Source organism: Phycodurus eques, chromosome 18 (assembly GCF_024500275.1).
Source record: "Phycodurus eques isolate BA_2022a chromosome 18, UOR_Pequ_1.1, whole genome shotgun sequence".
Classification (NCBI taxonomy): domain Eukaryota; kingdom Metazoa; phylum Chordata; class Actinopteri; order Syngnathiformes; family Syngnathidae; genus Phycodurus; species Phycodurus eques.
Window position 1 is genome coordinate 10,994,578 of NC_084542.1, and position 20,639 is coordinate 11,015,216.

The 20,639-nt window shown below is 41.3% G+C and overlaps 2 protein-coding genes across 6 annotated transcripts; one reads left to right on the forward strand and one right to left on the reverse strand.

Moving 5' to 3' along the window:
* The first annotated feature begins 74 nt into the window (after positions 1–74).
* On the forward strand, positions 75–11,174 carry tcte1 (t-complex-associated-testis-expressed 1). Of its 4 annotated transcripts, none has more exons than XM_061704962.1 (7): positions 75–122; positions 748–889; positions 3,832–4,002; positions 4,084–4,649; positions 5,772–6,221; positions 7,428–7,688; positions 7,813–11,174. In XM_061704962.1, the coding sequence occupies exons 3-7, from the start codon at positions 3,855–3,857 to the stop codon at positions 7,849–7,851; spliced, it is 1,464 nt and encodes a 487-aa protein (XP_061560946.1). In that variant the 5' UTR covers positions 75–122; positions 748–889; positions 3,832–3,854; the 3' UTR covers positions 7,852–11,174. The 4 variants fall into 4 exon arrangements, with proteins under 4 accessions (XP_061560946.1, XP_061560949.1, XP_061560947.1 ...); XM_061704965.1 differs by having other exon boundaries at positions 7,428–7,667; XM_061704963.1 differs by lacking the exon at positions 75–122 and having other exon boundaries at positions 693–889.
* Positions 11,175–11,975: 801 nt separating this feature from the next.
* tmem151ba (transmembrane protein 151Ba) lies at positions 11,976–17,928 on the reverse strand. 2 transcript variants are annotated; one of them, XM_061704961.1, is made up of 2 exons: positions 17,526–17,928; positions 11,976–13,940 (listed from the first exon to the last, which is right to left on the reverse strand). In XM_061704961.1, the coding sequence occupies exons 1-2, from the start codon at positions 17,600–17,602 to the stop codon at positions 12,497–12,499; spliced, it is 1,521 nt and encodes a 506-aa protein (XP_061560945.1). In that variant the 5' UTR covers positions 17,603–17,928; the 3' UTR covers positions 11,976–12,496. The 2 variants fall into 2 exon arrangements, with proteins under 2 accessions (XP_061560945.1, XP_061560943.1); XM_061704959.1 differs by having other exon boundaries at positions 11,976–13,942; positions 17,474–17,928.
* Positions 17,929–20,639: the final 2,711 nt, after the last annotated feature.

A 20,639-nucleotide genomic window follows, 5' to 3' on the forward strand; every position in this document is an offset into this window, starting at 1 on the left:
TTTCCCGATGCTCAGGCGTTGCATTTCTCCTACCGCCCTGCGGGAGGCAGCATTTTGTGCATCCATTGGCTGAAGAGCGTTCGGTAACTATGGAAACGCATGGCTCACCGGGACCGCAGACGGTAAAAAAATAAGATTTTATTTGATTATGGTGTAACAAATTATATTACTATGAGTATTGCCCCATGTAATCGGTAGAAGGGAAAACATTAGCGTTAAAGGTTGGCTTTTGTTATAGTGTAACGTGTGTTTTAGGATGACAAACTCATTAACTACTAGCGAGACAGAAATGTCTAAACTAAAGTCATCCATATTTGCTTGTTTTGTGTGAGTAATGTATTGCAGGTGTGACTCCGGAGAGTGATTAGAGATTTTATTTCATAGTATATTATGTGAATTTTGACCCATTCAAATATTATTTTTTTAAATCCTATAACCGTTTCTAGTTTTATTTGTTAAAACGATGGAAGCAGTTGTCCAGGCTCCTGAATCCTCACCAGAGAGATGAGAACAGCCGAATAATGACCTCAATTGTAAAAGGAAAAAAACGCCTTTCCAAGATATTCAATTTTGTACACCATTGTTATTATGTTGTCAATTAAGCGGTCGAACAGGAAGTTCGCCTGTAACTTTCATCATTCAAATATCATCATAAAGCTTTAATATTGCACACCAAGCTCTTGTCAGTTTGAGCCTTTTTGGACATTTTCATGACATAATGTGTATTGATACAATCTTTCGTGTCAGTGGTGTGAAGAAAGATGAGAGAAGGTGAACGAATCATGCCGAAATCAACTGATCAATCTGTGTGAGGTGTTTCATCGAAAATCATAAACGAGGCTGGAATCTCAAAGCAGCACTGCAAGACACTAGAACATTTATACTGCAGGTGAGTTAATCATTTCACTAATAAATGTTACTTTTCTTTTTTTGGTCTGTTTTATGTGTTATGGTTAGGATGTCTGCCTTTTATTTCTGAGGTTCTGGGTTTGGATCTTGGCTCTGGCCTTCCTATGTAGAATTGGCATATTCTCCCTGTGCTTAAGGTTTCACTGGAGAATGGAGACTCTGAACTGTCCAAAAGTGTGAAAGTGAGGATAGTGGTATGTTCCCTGTGATTTACTGGCAACCTGTCCAGGGTGTACTCCGCCTCTTACCCAAAGTCAGCAGGGGGAGGCTCAATCTCACCCATTACCCTAATGAGGACACGTATTACAGATAATGGATGGATGGGCAAGAGTAATTGTGTTAGGATGATAACCATTTTCCATAGTGCTTGCGCATGAGCTGGAACCTACTCCAGGTGACTTTAGGTGTGGCAGGGTAACCTTCAGAAATGGAAGTCACTGCGACACGCATTATGCACTCCACAATTTAACTTCAATACCCATACAATTAGTTGACGATATTATTCTGCAAACATGTTTCTGTCCCATCTCCATTACACGTGTCTTCAAAGGGTGAGTACATTCACTTGTTTCATACACTTGTTAGTTTCATTTCGTCTTATTATTCAGTCAACGACAGTTGGTGCAAAAATGTAAAGACCGTTGACAACCAGTTCCCCAAACTTGGAAAACAGATGCAGTCCCAGCTATTTACCATCTTACCTATATACCATCGTCATAATAACAGCAACAGCACACAAAGCAAAAAGAAGCCATTAGAAGTCTTCCTCAAGAGTTCATCAGCATATTGCAACAAGGGGTCAAAATACACTGGATAAAGCCAAAAGCAACATTCCAAAAGGCTTAACGAGCAACCCCTCTACCACACCTTGATTTGTCAACCTGTGTTCCCCCAGTGTGGGTCACATGCTGCAGGATTGTTTTGAGACTGGACTGTATTTGAACCAGGAGGAGGATACATCATCTGTGCTGTCTTTTAATAACTTCTGTGTCGACAGTATCACTGTGGAAAAATGGCTCTGGATGTATTCTAACAAGAATCTCTGGATGACTAACAAGTACCATGTCCTGCTAAGGCAATGTGACGTCGCTTTCAGATCTGGTGAGAATACACAGTACAGCGCAGCCAGAGCCGACCTGAAAAGAGGCAAGAGGCCAAGACAGCACACACGAGGGGGGTTGAGCACCATTTCACTAATAACAGGGCACTGCAGATGTGACAGGAAGTCCAGCACCTAACCCACTACAAGACCAGCAACACTATTGGCTGAGGGTGACGCTGTACTCGTGGGGTAGCTGAACCACTTCTTTGCACACTTTGAGGTTGAAGGACAAAAGGCAGCCTTTGCTCCAACGCCGGACTACAACAGCTCCTGTCTCACGGTGCAGGAGCATGAGGCTTCTGGACTCAAATAATGTGCAGACCCAAGCCAGGATCTTCACAAAGACGTTAAATGCATCAATGTCCCCTTCCTTATCCCACCATGCCTGAAGTTGGCTGCGGTTTTCTCGCTGCCCAAAAAGAACACCATCAGCAGCCTAAATGACTACGCAGCAGTTGCTCTGACAACAATTATCACAACGTGTTTTGAGAATTGATTCCACTGCACATCTTGTCCTGTTTCCCACCCATATTTAAACCACATCGGTTTGCATACTGAGCTAACAGATTGACAGACAATGTCATGGTCATGGCACTCCACACTGTCATCTCTCACCTGAAACAGCAGGGGCGCTATACTAGCCTGCTCTTTGTAGACTTTGGATCTGTTTTAACACAATACTCCCAGACAGATTAACAATAAAATTACTGGACATCGGACTTGGTCTCATCACCCGCTGCTGCATCAGAGACTTTCTCTCTGACAGTGTCAGGGTGACTCCCCATCTCCCCGCAGCCCTAAGCTTCAACACCGGCTCCCCTCAGGGGTGCGTGCCTACTGTACACACATATAATAATAAATAATAAATTCAGCAACGCACCACCGTAATATTTCTCATCTCTGTGAGATGATATACAGGGATAAGTTCGGTGGGGTGGTGTGAGGACAACAACTTGGTCCTTAACACCGCTTAGCCCAAAGAACCGATTGTCGATTTTAGGAGGCGGCTGTCCGCAGTGACAACCCATCACCATCAACGTGGAGTGTGTGCAGAGGGAGTCCAGCTTTAAGTTCCTGGGCACGCACATGACCTCCAGTGGAGCACGAACACCTCGACACTTATGAAGAAGGTCAGGAGGGTCAATGTAAGGAGGAAGCTGCTGACCATCTTCTACCGCTGCTCCGTTGAGAGTGTGCTGACGTACTGCAACTCTGTGTGGTTCAACAGCTGCACCATGGCAAACAAGAAGGAACTACACAGGGTCATTAACACAGCCCCAAAAATCATTTGCCACTCTCTCTGCTTCTTGAAGGACCTCCACAGCCCCCTTTGTCTCAAAAGGGCATGTAGCATTCTCCAAGACCACACACACACTCAGGACACTGAGGAATGTAAGCTGCTGCCTTCTGGCAGGATATACAGGGTGGTGAGGTCATGGACAAACAGACTCAGGGACAGCTTCACAATGACAAATGAAACATCAAATTCTGCAATAACATAATACATGGTACAGTACCCCATTTTTTTTTTATATTTCCAAGATAAAGGATGTTTTTTTTTCTTTTCTTAAACCTTGCCCACAAGTTTAATAAAGGTGTTGATGATGGTGACAGATTGATTCTGGTACAAATAATTCACTTTACAGTGTTTCTTATGTATTCATAAAACCCATATATTTTAAGCTAAGAATATAACATTTTGGTATAACAGATAACACTAGCAGGGGCCTTGTCACTGACTAGTCTAAAATAAAAGCTGTGGTTTACAATCATGTTTCCATAAAATGCATGATAATTTTATGTACTTTTTAAAAATGTAGTCCTCCATAACCCGCCTGCAATCATGTCGAGGCTCACTGGAGGCCCGACCATGCTGGCTGTGGAAAGCAGGAGATTGAGGAGGATCATTGCTGAAAATCCAAACTGGTCCTTGGCCCTTGTGCCCTTTTTATCAACCCTATGTCTCGAATGTATTGTGAGAAACTTTGAGGGTATGTCATTATTTTACTAGCATCCATCATACTGTACTACATGATTTTATAGTCACTAACTTACCGCTCCATCTGTGGCAGAAACCCCCATCTATGAGGAGCTTACACCCAGCCAGAGAGACTTTGTGCAGGAGAGGCTGTCGCCCTCTCTGCCCCTTCCTGTGACGGCCAACTTGGTTGATGATGGCGTCTACTGGCGGCGGTGCTGTGAGCAACGGTGGGACATTTGTGACGTGTCTCACTACGGCCACAGCTGGAAGCGAATGTTCTTCGAGAGGCACCTGGAAAATATGATCGAACACTTCATCCCAGAGACAACCCCCCTTAAGACAGTCGCCGATGAGATCCCGCTGTGCGAGGCGTACGTGAAGAGGCTGGACATTTCCCAAATGCTGCCGCCCATCAAGGAGGCCAAGGCGGGAATCGGGGACAACGTAGACTGGCTAAGCGAAACCGACTCGGACGCAGCTCACATGGAACACTATGACTTCCGCAACCTCCTGAGCATGTTGAGATGCTTGGAGGAGTTCCACTTGACCTACTGGGTCAAACAGTGTGGAATGAACTTTGAATGGAAGATGTTTGAGATGGCTGAACGAGACTGTGAGACTCTCTCCATGGCTCTTGAATGCTGCAAGACCTTAAAGGTACAGTGGATAAACAAGTCTATGCACCCCTAAACTGCTAGGTTATTGTGTTGGGCGGAGAAAAAGAGACCAAGATTATTTCAGATCTTCCATCCATGCATTTTCGACAGTGCTTATCCTCATTAGCATCACTCATGAGTCTATTTCAGCCGACTTTGGGTAAATAAGCAGGGTACACAGAGGACCAGTCGCGAGCCATTCATAGGGCACCTATAGACAAATAACCATTCACCCTCACATTTACACCTACAGACACATTAGGGTCGTTATTGAACTTAAGATGCATGTTTTTGTAATGTGGGAGGTAGACCCATGCAAGCACAAGAATGTACAAATGCCACACAGGAGGACCAGAGCTGAGGTTTGAACCCACCATCAAGTCTACCTCACAACTTGCTAACCACTCTTCCACAATATTATTACTTGTACAAAATAGTTAGGGGGGGAAGACTAAAACTATATTGTAAAATAAAGTGGTTGCATAGGTCTGCACACCCTCTTATGACTGGGATTGTTGTCATTACCGAGGTAACAATAGGGCGTACTGGGCATGATGGTAAGACGGACCAGGTAGTCTGCAAAGAAGCCTGCATCAGCATTGAAGGATCCACAGAAATTTCTGGCATCTGTTGGGTGCTTTCTACATGTTACAACAACCTTGTGTAATCTTAACATGGGTGGGAAATTGGGTTGGTTGCTAAGATGGAAGCATTTTTTATGAAGACAATTTAGCTAAGCTTGGCAAAATTTTGCCAAAAACACATGACGTCTCTGTGAAACTGCTAGTCAGGCAGAACAATTAAATGCTCTTCCACTAGACACAAGGTATAATTGACCTGTGTATCCCCCTTGTTGCCATTCCTACAATAGAATAGTAGCTTTGTGTTCAACGAAACAGGCCCAGATTTCATACTGTTGTATATTGTCAGTAAATTGAGACGAGATCATTATTTCATATATATTGTTGGAGACATTTCTGTTTGGTGGCATGCTGTGACATTTTCTATAGTACATTTACCTTGACTCAATAAATGTTTGAAAACAAATCTAACAAATACAATTAATGTTCCCCGATAGTCACATGAAAACACAGTTCTCTTAATCTGGTTACTATTTCTGCAGGTAGTACGACTCTATGAAAGTCACATTGATGATGAAAAGTGTAAGTTGCTGGCTAAACACCTAGTGGAGCACCCCTCCCTGAGAGAGCTCAACCTTTCCCACAACGTGATTGGAGACAGGGGGGCCAAGGCTGTCGGCAAGTTGCTCAGCAGTAGCAAACTGGAGATCCTCAACATGAGCGACAACATTATTCGAGACGTGGGAGCCAACGCCTTTGCTGACGCCTTGTCCAATAACTGCACCCTTTTGTCCCTCAACTTAAGAATCAACCGTGTGAGCGACGAGGGGGGGCAGGCCATCAGCAAGGCCTTACTGGACAACAGCATCCTGCTTCATTTGCACCTGGGAGCCAACCTCTTGACTGGGCCCACTGCCATCACGCTGTCAGAAGTGCTGGCTAAAAATCAAACGCTAAAAACCATCAACCTCTCCTGCAACAAACTGGGTGTGGTGAGTATAGTACATTTCTCCTTCCAACCCAAAGCTAAACGCCAAACTACAAACCACCCAACCCGCCATTGCTCTCCCTTCGCATTTGCCAGCATGGCTCCGCAGCAGAGCTCCACCATTTTCCTGCACATTTTTGCGCAGACCAATCATATGATTTTTTTTTTTTCAAATAAGTCCATCATGACAGGCACTCCAGGAAAACAACACCTAAAGAAAGCCAGTGCCAGCCAACCCATCATTCATAATCTTCCTCTGCTGCCAGCATTGTGCCCATATTTTCCTGCAGATTGATTCATAGTTTATATTTTGGTCCAAATCAATCCTATGATTTTAAAAAATAGGCCTGTAATGACCACCAGTGTCCCAAAAAAAGGCCCAGGTGTTTAAAGCCAGCTAGCCATCCTCCTCTTTTGCCAGCATAGTTCCACTAATTTCTTGCACATTTTGCACTTGTACTATTAACTTTTAAAATGGAAAAGATAACAGAATCAAATGTAGAGCAATACCCAATTAATATTACTGCAAATGATAACACCAGCCCCCGACCCCAGTCATTTTCATCCTAAGTTTAAAACTTGGCTATATATCGGACTTTTAACCCTCGTTTGTTGTGTTACAGTTCAAATGGTCTTTGAGCATGCCAATTGTTATACATTTTACATTAGCGTTAAAGTACAAATGATCATTAATACTCCATAACTTAGCATTCCCACATGCCATAATAAACCATATTAAACTGCATTTAACTATGTACGTCTTCTCTGCATCTGCAAATCAACATTTCACTGTAATGACAATAGGGTTCAATGTAATCTAATATGCATATCAAAAGAAATATAGTCTATTGTACATCATAGTAGACATGTATCTATAGGTTTTTCCTTTTTATTTTACATGATAAGAATTTAATCATTTTAATTTTATGTTTTAAATTGGGCGACATCTTGTTATAGTCATCTTGGGTTAGAGTTGGGTTAACCCTTACCCCAACCCCCGAACACTAATGCTGACAATGATAAAAACATTGCTATCCGATTTCTTTTGTAAGTATATGTAAACTGCTGATGGAGGTGCCAAAGAAAATCTCGCCAAGGGCGCCACATCACATCGCTCTATGCGTCAAGAACACAAACACTTTAGGGTGAGGGGCTCTTTGCCCTAATCGCACTGCATTTGTTTCCTTTTTGTCTGTCTACATGTGAGCAGGATGGAGGCAAAGCTCTGGAGGAGGCCATAACTCAAAACAGCTGCTTGAGAGAATGCGACATCCGTCTGACAGAGGTGGACGAGCAGAGCGCCTCCATCATCAACCAGGTGGTTTGCAACAATAAGAGTGCCTCAGTCACCAACCAGGTGGTTTGCACCAATGAGAGCACTTCCTTCATCAACCCGGTGGTTTGCACCAATGAGAGCTTAGAGCAAGAGGAACAACCACTGGATGACGAGGTACAACCACAAGACGACGAGGTACAGTAGACGTCAGCCATGTAAAGGCTCTTTTATTCTCTTAAACTTCTTAACTGTTTTACTGTTGTACAATTTTGCAATCCTGTGAACACAAAAAAGCAAAACGTGCTTTCTCTTTTTGCAGGCACCATCTGAAGCCCCCACTTCCACCAACAGTACCTGATGTTTTTAGGTAGATGTACTTTGTTTCATTTTGTTGAATATTTTGATGCACCATTTTGGTGATAACTATTAACCAACTAAGTGAATACAACTCCTAAAAAATATACTTTAAAAATAAACCTTATCAAAGGGTTCATAACTCACAAATATTTTCCTAGAAACTATATAAATAAACAGTACAAGTCATGGTAATTTTAACTCTGCAAGGGGTAATTAATCTAACTGGGAAAATTGTATTCAGATGGAGACAACGAAGGTTGCAAATTTATTAACCTTTATTATTTTTTCACTAAGTAAAACGATGTTAATTACAAAAGATTTGGATCAATACATCTATTTCCTAGAAATTCCATTTCCATTCATTCACATTGGAAGTTCAGAAATGTCTAGTTACCCTCATTTAATAGTATAATAATTAGACTTCATTCATGCTCAAATAAGAGATATCAAAACTTTTAAAACTTGTATTGTCATTTGAATCACCAGTTAATAATAATGATTTAAAAAAAAAAAAAAAAAAAAAAAAAAGAAACCTTTCCATCAAGTATGATTTAAAGTACTGCTGGAAAGCTGACTCTGTTGTAGCCCAGTTTGCCATATGGCTTTTAAGAAAATACCATAATTTTCAATGTATTTATGTTTATCATGATCTTTTATGAATATGTACAATGGATCATCAATGCATTGATCATTTCAACATAAGTGCTTCCATCTAGCCTCTTAAGTGATGTCTTTTTTAGTACAATTGTCACATTGACCACTCCCCTCTGTCTTATGCACAGTGGCCTGACAGTCTCCAGACAGAGTACACAGTATTACATAAAAAAGACAAACTGTAGTGAAGTTTGACAAGAACAATCAAATTGAGTTATTACATGGTAAAGGGGTCAGTCTCTTTGCTAACAGTCATACATATCATCAAGGAAACACTTTCCAGTCTTTTCTAAACTGTTCTGGTAGATATTTTGGTAGTTGTAGCTTATTGGAGTTGGATACATGACTGTATTTATGTTGCAAAACAGCTGTACAAAAATGAGCCCAAAAAAATGTTAGTCGTCTTTATGTATAAAAATGCAAGCATATAGTTAGATTAAATATCCATGTGAACATTACTAATTCTTTTCTTACACCGATTCTAGAAATGCAAGGGATGATAAACTCTCATCCAGTACATATTTCTTCTGGATGACGCAGACACACCTCAACATGTTGTATAAAGTGGAAACTGTTATAGCTCCAAAGGGGAATCAACTATTTTCTCCAATTTTCACCCCCAGGTGTCCCCAAAACCTCTGACCACCAACACTTAACAACATTATTGTTGGTGTTTTTTTTTGTTTTTTTACCCTTCACATTCAAACTGATAATACAAATAGTTTAAACAAGAAAACTAGATGTTACTACTTATTTACCCACTATAACTGTCTGGTTTTACGACTAAGTGCTAATACCTAAAGTCAATGCAGAAATCATGTATAAAATTAGACTGGCCGGTGTGTATGCAATGAGAGCACTGTAATTTAAAAAAATAAATCTAACATTAAACATACCTTAAAATAACCCGTCAGTTATGCAAATAATGTGGCTTTAGTCATTTCCCACACAGTTTTGTCAAAATAAGTTCAACATGAATGCTCAAAAGTGGCCTATATTACTACACTCAATCATATGGCATATACAGGGTGATTTAAAAAACAGAAAACCATCAATTATCCTTTAAAAAATGAGTATCTACATATCCAGGGATTAAACATTATTTTTTCACAAATTCTTACATAAAATTTGAGATCATTTGAACAAGATGTCCTCAGTCTACAAAATTATGTACCAAAAAAAAAAGTGTATTATATAGCCTATTAGGCAACATTGCCACAGTACTATGGTCTTTGTGAAAAGTAGGGATGGGAATAATAATCTGTTGCTTGTTCGTTACAAATTGAGTTGGTTGTGTGGAATTGATTGTTCAATGATCATGTCTTGAAGCAGTAAATGCAAAATTGGAGGAATACTAGAAGCAGCCGAAGCGCTGTTGATTGAGTTGAGCTACTGTACATCCAAGCTATGGCAACTTCTCTGGGAAGCATTATTGATCTTAATACGACAGAGGCATGAAAACAGGAATTCAGAACATTCAGAGAAATTCTCACACCCCATCAAAATACTGCATTTATTTCAAAATAAAATCACTATCGATTAATTGTTAATTTACCACATCAATGATTAAGGAAATTGTGTCAAATTTCCATCACGACGGAAAACATTTTAAATGTTGTGCAAACTCTGTCATATGGACTTACTGTATCGAGCTAAACCTCATTTTAACTCTGAGAACAATGTCTTACTTCATATCTGTTTAAAAAGCAGTGGCACTCCTGATTTTCATGAACATTCCCTTTGGAACTTGCGAGCGAACTCGGCCTGACATCCGCATCGCAGTTCTCAGTTCTTTAAAGCCAGCTTCTCGCATTATTACATGTGACACTATCAGTAGTGAGTGCAGGGCCCCTGCCTATTTTCAGCGTCTTTGAGAGCCAGCTCTCCGCTTGTCTCTCTGATATGCATCACCAGCTGCAGCAGAATCCAGCTACGCCTGCCACAGCTCCATTACAACATCAGAAAGACAGAAAAAAATTTCATTGTATCCTAAACAATAAAAAGGGGACATGCACACCAGCGTAAACTAGATTTAGAGGAAAGAGGACAAGATGTTTGTTGGTAATAGCTCAATCGCAAGGCACTTAAATAAAGAGGTAGGCTGAATTGAAAAATAATAATATTGCCAAGTATTAAATTCAACATTGAACGAGTTGACAAGAGTTTTGTTATTCCAAGGTTTTAATAGTGTGTTATTGGCATTTATATAAAATTTAGTGTCATTGTGAAAGCCTTGAAGAAATGAGTGTAGTGCTTGTGTCCTTTAGTGCTCCTCTGCTGAATTATTAATACTGTGTGTTGCTATATTTACCAAGCCAGGAAGTAATATGTCATCGCAACTGAGCCATTTCTGTATCGCTTTCAGCAATTAGGAAACGTTTTGATGTCACACCAGCTTTGTCATTCCTGCATTAAATTTGTTTCCCTTTGCCAATGAATATGTCAAAAGTGATTTTTCCCAGAATTTTCAGGCATCCATTCACTGTGACACTGTGGAACCTCAAAATTGGTACAGTTCAAAATGTGTTTAAATTGGTGAAAAACAACACACCTTTAAAGTTGCACAAACATCACATTGAGATGTTAGCATATCGACAATAGTTCAGTTCAGCAAGCATCAAAATGAGGCGTTTTCTTTGGCTTTTATTGACCCGTTATTAAATGTTATCAAAAGGTTATTATTTTTTTTTACAGTGGTGACAATTAAGAACGTTAAAAAAGCGAGTAGCCTTTGTATTATGCTTTTGTCATTCATCCTTAATGTTAAGACCTTTTTTTGTGTAACAGTTAAGTTAAAATGTTGCTTATAACATTGCGTATATCAGTGATTCCCAACCACTGTGTCGCAGCTCATTAGTGTGTTGTGAAAATCAGGTGTACAGTACTGCGGGAAATTGCCCAGTTTCTCCTAATTGAAAATGATTATTTATTCATGACAAATATTGTATCTTTTTTCATCTATCTATGCCACCGATGTATATTGACAGTCAGAACAACTGAATGCTCATCCACTAGATGGCAGAAGGTACAATTAACCTGTGTATCCACCTGTTGCCATTCATACATCATAATAGAAAGAAAACTAAACAGGCTAAACATTTCACACGTAGAAAGGAAATTGAGTAAATTAAGACAAGGTTATCATTATTTGGAAACACTGGCCTATACAGTTTTTAAAAAAAGGCTTTATGATGACAGTGTGATCCTTGAAGGGATTACTGTACAATTATGCTTTTAGCCATGACTGCATAAAAAGACATGCTTTTTTTCCCTGACTGTCTGACATGAAATCAGACTAAAATGTTCCTGTTTTAGGTCAATTAGGATTACCAAAATTATTTCTAAATTATTTTCTATTTCATAATGCCAGAATAATGAAAAAAAGGATTTCTGGGTCTATATATATCTATATATATATATATATATATATATATCTCGGTCATCCGGGGCATCTGATTCGGATGCCTCCCGAGCGCCTCCCTGGTGAGGTGTTCCGGGCACGTCCCACCGGGAGGAGACCCCCGGGGACGACCCAGGACACGCTGGAGAGACTACGTCCTTCGGCTGGCCTGGGAACGCCTCGGGATCCCTCCGGAAGAGCTGGATGAAGTGGCTGGGGAGAGGGAAGTCTGGGCGTCCCTGCTAAAGCTACTGCCCCCACGACCCGACCCGGATAAGCGGTAGAAAATGGATGGATGGATGTGTGTGTGTGTGTGTGTGTGTGTGTGTGTGTGTGTGTGTGTATATATATATATATATATATATATATATATATATATATATATATTTATTTATATTTTCGACTTAAGTGCTATTCATTTGATAAATATCACAACTGTTAAGTGCATCTTAGTTATTTGATTATTGTCTTTACAGTTCAGTAGATGCCGTTACCTGACAAAATGGCTTCTTAAACCACAGTATCTGAACCAACAATAACGTCATATCAGGTTCCCTTGCATTGTATATTTCAGCATAATCCTGTTGGAGGGTTATAGCGACGTCTCCACGCAGGAGCCGTTTCTGTGTAGGGAGCGATGGTCATGATTGAGGCAGCCTTCGTTGTTGTGTACGATAAGCACGGGAAAGTAGAACGCATCCTGGTATGCTGGAGGGCTCTCCTCACTGCTGTGCTGGCCCGAAAGGCAGCGTGTGCTTTCCGTGAGGTGGGTAGGGGGCTCGTTCAGACTCCCGCTGCTCCTCCACGGGCAGCTCCGCCTGGAGCCATAAAGCCGGCCCAGCGAGAAGCGACTGGCGCTGAAGGGCAGGCGCGGGCTCGCCGTGTTGCAGATGCTCAGCGCGCTGCGAGAGAAGATGGAGGAGCTGCTGATGGCGCGGTGGCACCGCTGGCAGTTCTGCCTGTAGCTGCCGTAGCGTTGACAAACAGAGTAGTTCTGGCACCTGCCCGAGAGTTGAGCCAGGTCCATTAGAACTGCCTCGGAGTAGCTAGGCACCAGTTGCTGGTTGGAGCGGATGTGCCACTCCAGCTCCGTGCTGTCGATCGTGTTAACACGTGGGATGTGCCTGCAACAAGGATGCTCCTCGGAAGGAGTCACCGGCACATAGTCGAAGCCGAAGAGCTTCTCCACGTGGTAGTGGACACAGGCGGTTCGATACTCAGTCAGCACCCGTAAAGGCCAGGAGAGAGTCAAAGCAGCCGCTGTCCAGAAAGTGGAATGTGATGCGTACCAGGGAAGTTGATGTGGGTTAGAGAAGGCAATCATATATTCCTTAAAGTCTACATTCTTAAGGTGCATGCCCTCACGGGCCTCCATGTAGTCATCCAGGCCCTCGTTCTCTGTGAAAAACATTGCTCGCTGCGTCAGGTAAGAGTTTTCCGATTCCACGTTTGCAAAGCTGAAGCACTTGGTGAACCTCAGCTTAGTAATTGCGAAGCACTCCAGGCCCTGCAGGTGCTTTGAGATGTCCTTCACCCCGCAGTTCCCGTAGTCAAACTCTGCTTCGGCCACGTGCGTGTTGACCCTCTCGTGGTAGACCTGGGTGGTGGTGTATGCGTCTCCATTACGGTAGCGCGTCACCTGCCGTGTCCTCCTTACGTAGTGGTAGCTGATGGCCTTCCACCAGATGCACGGCGTGGCCTGCTTCATCCTCTGGACACGATCGGCCACATTTCCCACATCCACTTTGAACTGCATCTCGTTCCTGATGTAGCAGTGCCAGCACTCCACCAGGTAGACCACGTAGAGCATGACCAAGAAAGCAAGGGGGATGTAGATGTACCCATTGGAACAGGGACTGTCGTGGTACATCATTGATTTGCCCTTGTAGGCGCTGTCGAAGGAGAGGCGTGTGATGGTGGTCACCTGGCACCAGGTCATGGTACCCACGCAGCCGTACATGAGCAGGGAGAGCAGCAGGCATTTCCAGTGTGTCTCCTGACACAAGGACTTCAGCAGGGACTGTTTCTGAGGCCGCAGCTGCACAAAGAAGAGACGGCGACCATGGTCAGTCGATGACATATGTTATCTTGTGTATGTATCAATAGCTGTTTCTGTTAACACATCTCTTGAACTAAGACAGTGGTAACCTCGACAATACATCTGTGTTTCCCAACAACTGTTCCACTGACAAAAAGTATGCCTCAAAAGACAAAACTTGGCAGTTCATACCATCATCGAACCTCAGCACATCTTCCGAAATTTGTTTCATCTTTTTTTGGTGTTATTTGTGATGCCATGACAGGAGCGAGTGTACCAAGCATAGTCATAGAGCCAGAAATGTAATGCAGTGATTCCCAAGCACTTTCCACTGCACATTAGTGTGCCGTGAGCTAAATAATCCAATTTCACTTTTGTCCATTTTATTTTTGTTTTTCTACATGTATCTTATACAGTAGTGTGTAAGATGTACAGTAGTGTTTAAGATATATTTAATGTGTCATATAGTGACAGTCAGAACAAATAAATGCTCTTCCACTAGATGGCAGAAGGTACAGTCAACCTGTGTATCCACCTGTTGCCATTCATACAACAAAATGATAGCTTTGTGTTCCAATAAACGGCCCAGATGAAGTATAATGATAAACATCCATCCATCCATCAATTTTCCTGCCCTTATTAGGGTCAGGGGTGAGCAGGAGCCTATACCAGCTGACTTTGGCCGTGATGCCGAATACACCCTGGACTGTTTGCTAGCCATTTGCAGGACACATATACAATGAGTCACACTCACATTACAATCTATGCACAATTTAGAATCTTCATTTAACCTACCATCCATGTTTTTGGGAGGAAGTCGAAGTATCTGAAGGAAGGCAACACAAGCACGATGAGAACATACAAACTCTATACGGGAAGGCCAGAGCTGAGATGTGAACCCCAAACCTCAGAACTCTGAGGCAACCACGCCGGCTGATACAAAATACCGACATCTGGAAAAATATGTTCCCACACCCTCAAAGTTCTGAGGTTTGGAATACGTATTTCGGCCTTCCTGTGTGGAATTGGTCATAACTCTGACTGTGAGTGTGAGTAGTTTGTATATGTGCCCTGCCCTATTTTATATGACACCCATCAATATGTGGTAAAGGTAATGTCCTTGAAAGAATACTAACCTATTATATAAATCTAGGTTGATGCATATTTATAAAAAAAAAAAAAAAAAAAGGTACCCAGGAACTTGAACACAGAAACAGGCAACAAAGATATACAAACCAGTGATAATATGAAGCATTAAAAAAATACCCGATTAGCTGTGGCATAGTTGGAGAAAATATCTCTACAAAGCTAAAGATGGCTCAAAATCAGAGACTCGTGCATATGAAATATTCAGTCAAATATTCAGTGGTCTAAGTGCTTTTTCATAGTTTATGCATGAGTGGTCGAACTTGTCACTGTTTGTGCATATGACAAGAAAGAGACTAACCCATGATAAAGTAAAAGTATCCTGTTGGTACACAAGTACAATGTGTGTGTCTGACTTTGCATGTTGTATGAAGTCACTTTGCATGTTGTATGAAATCAATGTGCATGCTAGTTTAAATCCATATTCAATGCAAAGCCTGTGATAGTGGGGGGGGGGGGGGCTGTGTAGCGTAAAGCTGGTGGTGCCCTTCATCACCTCAGGGAAAAGCGAGCCCTGTGCCTGGATTATGAGTTAGTCACGCTTTTTTGGGAAGGCTGCCATGCAAACCTGGCAATGAGTCAAAAGTCCCAAAAAGGACAGATTATTCAACAGTAACGCCGAGCTGGTGATAAGGGGTTTAAGGTTTAAAAAAAATAAACAAGGTTCATGTGAACAAAAGGTTATTTAGTGTCTGGATCTTTTCCATAGGTCAAACCCTGCATCGGAGTGGACACAATAGTCAGCATCACTGCATTGATGTATTGAATCCATCATCTCAGCAGCACTTCAAGTGACAGGCGAGCACAAATCATACATGTTAAACTTGAGTCTTCTCACTTCCACCTTGGCCACATGTACACACCACAGTGGGGATTAACGTTCAAATTCCCCATTGAGACGGTGAGACCACTGCATTTGCTTACTGGTATCTGTGCATGCTGTACAAGTACAATCAATACAAACATGACACAGTTTATGGCTCATGTTACTCTTTACTGGCTCTATTGAAGCAGCGAGAATAATAATACACTGTGATATCCATTGAGTATTGTAATATCATTGGCAGACTATTAAAATGACCTTCATAAGACAGGAGGAAGTGTGAGAAGTGACGATTTAATGGAAAAAGGCTGTCACCAGATTGTCTGGTCACAGAAATGCACCTACCGGTATGTCTAACAGCATCTTAATACAATAAATTTGAAGTTCAATGGAAAAATCACATCTCAAAGGCCCCTTATGGTCATATAGACGCACCTATGGACAATTTAGACTTCAAATAACCTTTTTTGCTTGTTTTTACAAAAGGATGATTTTCCCTGAAAGATTTTAAATCCACACAGCACGAATATTCTATAAAAGATACATGTTCCCCTCAAAACCTTACAATGGTGTGCAATCCAACTGCCGCTCTCACACTATAGAGACTTTGTCTTGACGTAATAAGACCGCTATGTTATATAAAAAGCTTCTTGTGTGATGGATATGTTGTGGTTAAAAGTTTGACTGAGCCATCATTCTATATTTGATTAACTTATATCCCCTTTGTGTTCAACTGCTCAGTCAGATGAATACAACATACGCCTCTAGTTATGATCTGGAGACAGAATTATTGTTTATTTTTGGTAGATAAATCGGGACAGCGTGGTGTATGGTGATTAGCATGTCTGCAAATTTTAGACCATCACGCTGTCTAATATATTAATTAGTTTTTTTTTAAATCTACATATTATATCCATACATCTTTTTTTATACCACTTATCCTTCACTTCGCGGATGAGCTGGAGCCTACCCCAGCTGACTGAGCGAGAGGCCAGGTACACCCTGCTGCACACTGCTGATTTTTTTTTTTTTTTTTTTGTCTTGAGAATTTGAGGTATCAGTTGATGGCAGTAATGCACCATTAAGTCAGTTTGCCTACCTAGTTTGTGCTTGGCATTTTTAGTGTTTGCAGGCTATCTGGAGAGCAAATATTATTCCTGTGTGTTTGTGTACAAAACAATACTGGTTAATGCATTTTTTTTAATGAAAATACACATTTGAAAAAAATAATTTGGGGATTTTTCTTACTGTGGCTGTCATGCATTTCCATTCAACAAGGTGAGTGTTTGGAGATATGTGTGTGGTCATGGAACAAGTTAAACTCACACGTGTAAATCATGTTCATGTAGACTTGGATAAACAAGCCATTGTTCCACAGTTCTATCGAGCCTGCAAGAGGTCCCAGACCCTTATTTTGGAGACCGGTAATGCTGTTCAAATTCACCAGTTACTTCTCAATGTGATTATTGTGATCAGATTATGAGGAGCAGTGTGATCACACCAATTACAGACTTTAAATTGCCCTCCATGTAATCCAAACACGACTAACCCTAGCAACTCACCTCAAATCTGGGGCTGTCCGGCCCCGGCCCCGGCCCCAATCCCGGCCCCGGCTCCGGCTCCGGCTCCTCTTCGGGGGCAACGGTGCAGGTGCTGCTTTCACTGGCCGCCGCGGCCGATGCTGGGGACATATTGACAAAAGAAGGGGTACATGGAGCTCCGGTTGGGATGGGACGAAGGGGGTGTGGGTGGTGTTCCAAAAATCTAAACACGTGTGGAAGCCATCTGACAAAGCGACCCAGCCAGGGGAACCCCGAGGCTAAACGGAAACATCTTCCAGGTGGGAAGGGAAGACGAAAACCGTGACGGGGGTGGGGTGGGGGCACCGCCGAGAGACCGAACGACGCGACGTCTGGACGCCGAGAGCACTTCAAGGGATGCTCGGAAACTGACAAAGGCGGCGGCGCTGGTCGGGCCAGCTTCCGGTTGCAGGTAGTGTCCGTGAAGAGGGACAAAGAAGGCGTGTGGGCAGACGTCTCCACGCCACCTAGCAACGTTGTGCGTGCACGTCTTATCGCGCATCCGCGCGGGGGCGGAGCCAACACAGCGTAACTGACCCGCCCCCCACACAACCATACGCCCCCTAATTTGGCACCCTCTTACCTGCATGTACCATGCACCTTTCAATCGTTCATTTTCAAACGTTTAAATGCCTTTAAACGACAAAAAAATAATATTATTGTCCAAGAATTAGTCATACCGTAGCAAAGTTTGGAGGTAAGGTGATTATTAAAAAATATATGTATAGGTATAAAATGAAAATGACACAATAAATTGACAAAAGACGATAAAACAGCGATTCTTAAAAGTCTGATAAGAATACCACTAGTTATGGGTACGTAAAAGTGTCACTGAATTTTTTTAAATACATGTATGTTGAATTATATTAATACATATAGGCTTATCTATAATTGTATTATAAGTATTGTTTAGGTAATTTAATTTGAGATTTAGTGGTGCCATATTTTACCAAACCAACTTTTTCTAGTATTTTGGGGTGTAATACTGGCTCTATGGTGCCTCAGTAATTATGTGAAATATGAATTAGCCAAATATTGTAAAATAAATACTGTTTACCTGTACTTATATATTTTTAAAATCACCTTTATTACAAACTTTGCTATGGTATGACTAATTGTATTTGAATGTTACCATAATGGTTATGTTAATACTGTTGTGTCACTTGTGTGTGCCCATGTAGCACATGTTAGATAGCATTTAAAATGTATAATATTGTTTAGGGTCGAAGATGTTTAAAAAAATGGATTTTGGTGTCTGGGCGTTTCACATGGTGGTTTCATAACAGTGTTCATGAGTCTGGCAGCTTTTGGAAAGACGCTGTTACAGAACCCCAAGGTTCTGGAAGTGATGTAGCCGTACCTTTTACCTTATGGCAGAAAGGCAAACAGATTGTGTGAGGTGTAAGGAATCAATTTATTTTTGCCGATCACGGGTCCCGTAATTGGGAAATATGATAATGTCTGGCGGCCCTGTTGCTGATCCTGAGTTGTGTGAGCAAGAACAACACTAAAAATGCATGGTTTATGTTTTATATGTGCAGAATATCACCTCCTTTAGTGTGAACACTGGATGTACTCTTGGCATGAAATGAAATTAGCCAGCATAACTGTGGATAGAAACAGATGGTGGTTGTTGGCAGCAATAATGTTTCCTCTCTGACAGTCAATATTTGGGATAAATCTGGCTCCCTTAGTATGACTGTGCCCTCTAAAGGCCAAACCACAATTAGCATTTTCAAGCAAGAACAGGAAATAAGTGCATGGAAGTTGGTATTCCTGATTTGGGATGGGAGAATTGTGGACTCACACAGATTTCCCAATCCCAATGACAAGACTGAAAAGTAATATATAATTTCGGTGACAATCTAAACGTGGAATATACTCTGCAATACTGGAGTGTTCAATGTTCACCTTCATATTAAACATTTTACAAACCCCAATTCCATTGAAGTTGGGATGTTGTGTAAAACGTAAATAAAACACAGTACAATGATTTGCAAATCCTTTTCAACCTATTTTCAAGATATTTAATGGTCAAGCTGATAAACTTTTTGTTGTTGTTGTAAATATCCTCTCATTTTGAATTTGATGCCAGCAGCGCGGTCCCCACCCCCCCAAAAAAAGGGGCAACAAAGGACTGGGAAAGTTCAGAAATGCTCAAGAAAACACCTGTTTGGAACATGTTATTTGGAATGTCATGTCATGATTGGACATAAAAGGAGCATCCCAGAAAGGCTCAGTTTTTATGTTGCTGTGTGCTAACCACTCTTTCAGCGTGCCCAGTGAAGGTCCAGCCTTCAGTAGCCAGTGTACAGTGGCCTGCCTGCCACTACAGTATGAGCATGGATGTACACTATTGTGTGCAGAGATGTTTTATTTCCCCTTTGGGCCAAGTTATCAAAATGGGTACTGTATATAGTTGACAGTAAAAATGTATTTGTACTTTCACTCACAATTCAAGAGTCTGCACTTTTTTTTTTTTTTTTTTTTTTTTACTGAAGTAAAGGAGTTGAATCAGTACTGAACAAGTTCAAGCACAAACCTAGTATTTGCTCTCGCCCGTCCCTAGTTGCAATCAAGTGGATTGACCAGATCTCGAGGATAGCAGCAACAAAGGAAGATAAATGATTGTGCAACCAAGGGATTTAAGCATTAATTTAAGTTTTAGGGTTAGTTCAAGAGACAATATTTCTAGCACCCTCACCACCTATTATTTTCATTCACAAAGCATACTACCATTTCAGTGTAATTTTAAAGGTGTGTGAAAATTGTGGACTTGTCTGTTTTTGAAGACAGTTATTTTGTTGAAATTGACTGGTTTTGGGATGCAATGACATCAGACCTCTTTGAAAGACTTTCAATAAAAGTTGGGACGTTTTTTCTTTAAAAATTATCTTATTATTGCTTAATTTCTAGTAACTTAGAATACCCTACATAAAAAATTCTTAACTTTAACCGAGGACCAGAAATAATCTCCTTATACTTAATTCACACACAAAAAAGAGATTTTATTTATGTCTTTATTTATTTTTTTAAATGTATTTTTAATACATGTACCTGTACTGTGCTTAAGTACAGAGCGTGAGTCCCTTTGCCACCTCTGAGGATAAGAAGTAGCAAAGTCCAAATGTAGCATCAGTCGAGAGTA

Coding starts and splice junctions, on each gene's coding strand:
- tcte1 (XM_061704962.1), top strand. CDS start 3,855: ATGTCGAGGCTCACTGGAGGCCCGACCATGCTGGCTGTGGAAAGCAGG. Junction 4,003..4,083: donor TATTGTGAGAAACTTTGAGG/GTATGTCATTAT, acceptor CATCTGTGGCAG/AAACCCCCATCTATGAGGAG. Junction 4,650..5,771: donor AATGCTGCAAGACCTTAAAG/GTACAGTGGATA, acceptor CTATTTCTGCAG/GTAGTACGACTCTATGAAAG.
- tmem151ba (XM_061704959.1), bottom strand. CDS start 17,602: ATGTCCCCAGCATCGGCCGCGGCGGCCAGTGAAAGCAGCACCTGCACC. Junction 13,943..17,473: donor CGGACAGCCCCAGATTTGAG/GTGAGTTGCTAG, acceptor TTCTTTGTGCAG/CTGCGGCCTCAGAAACAGTC.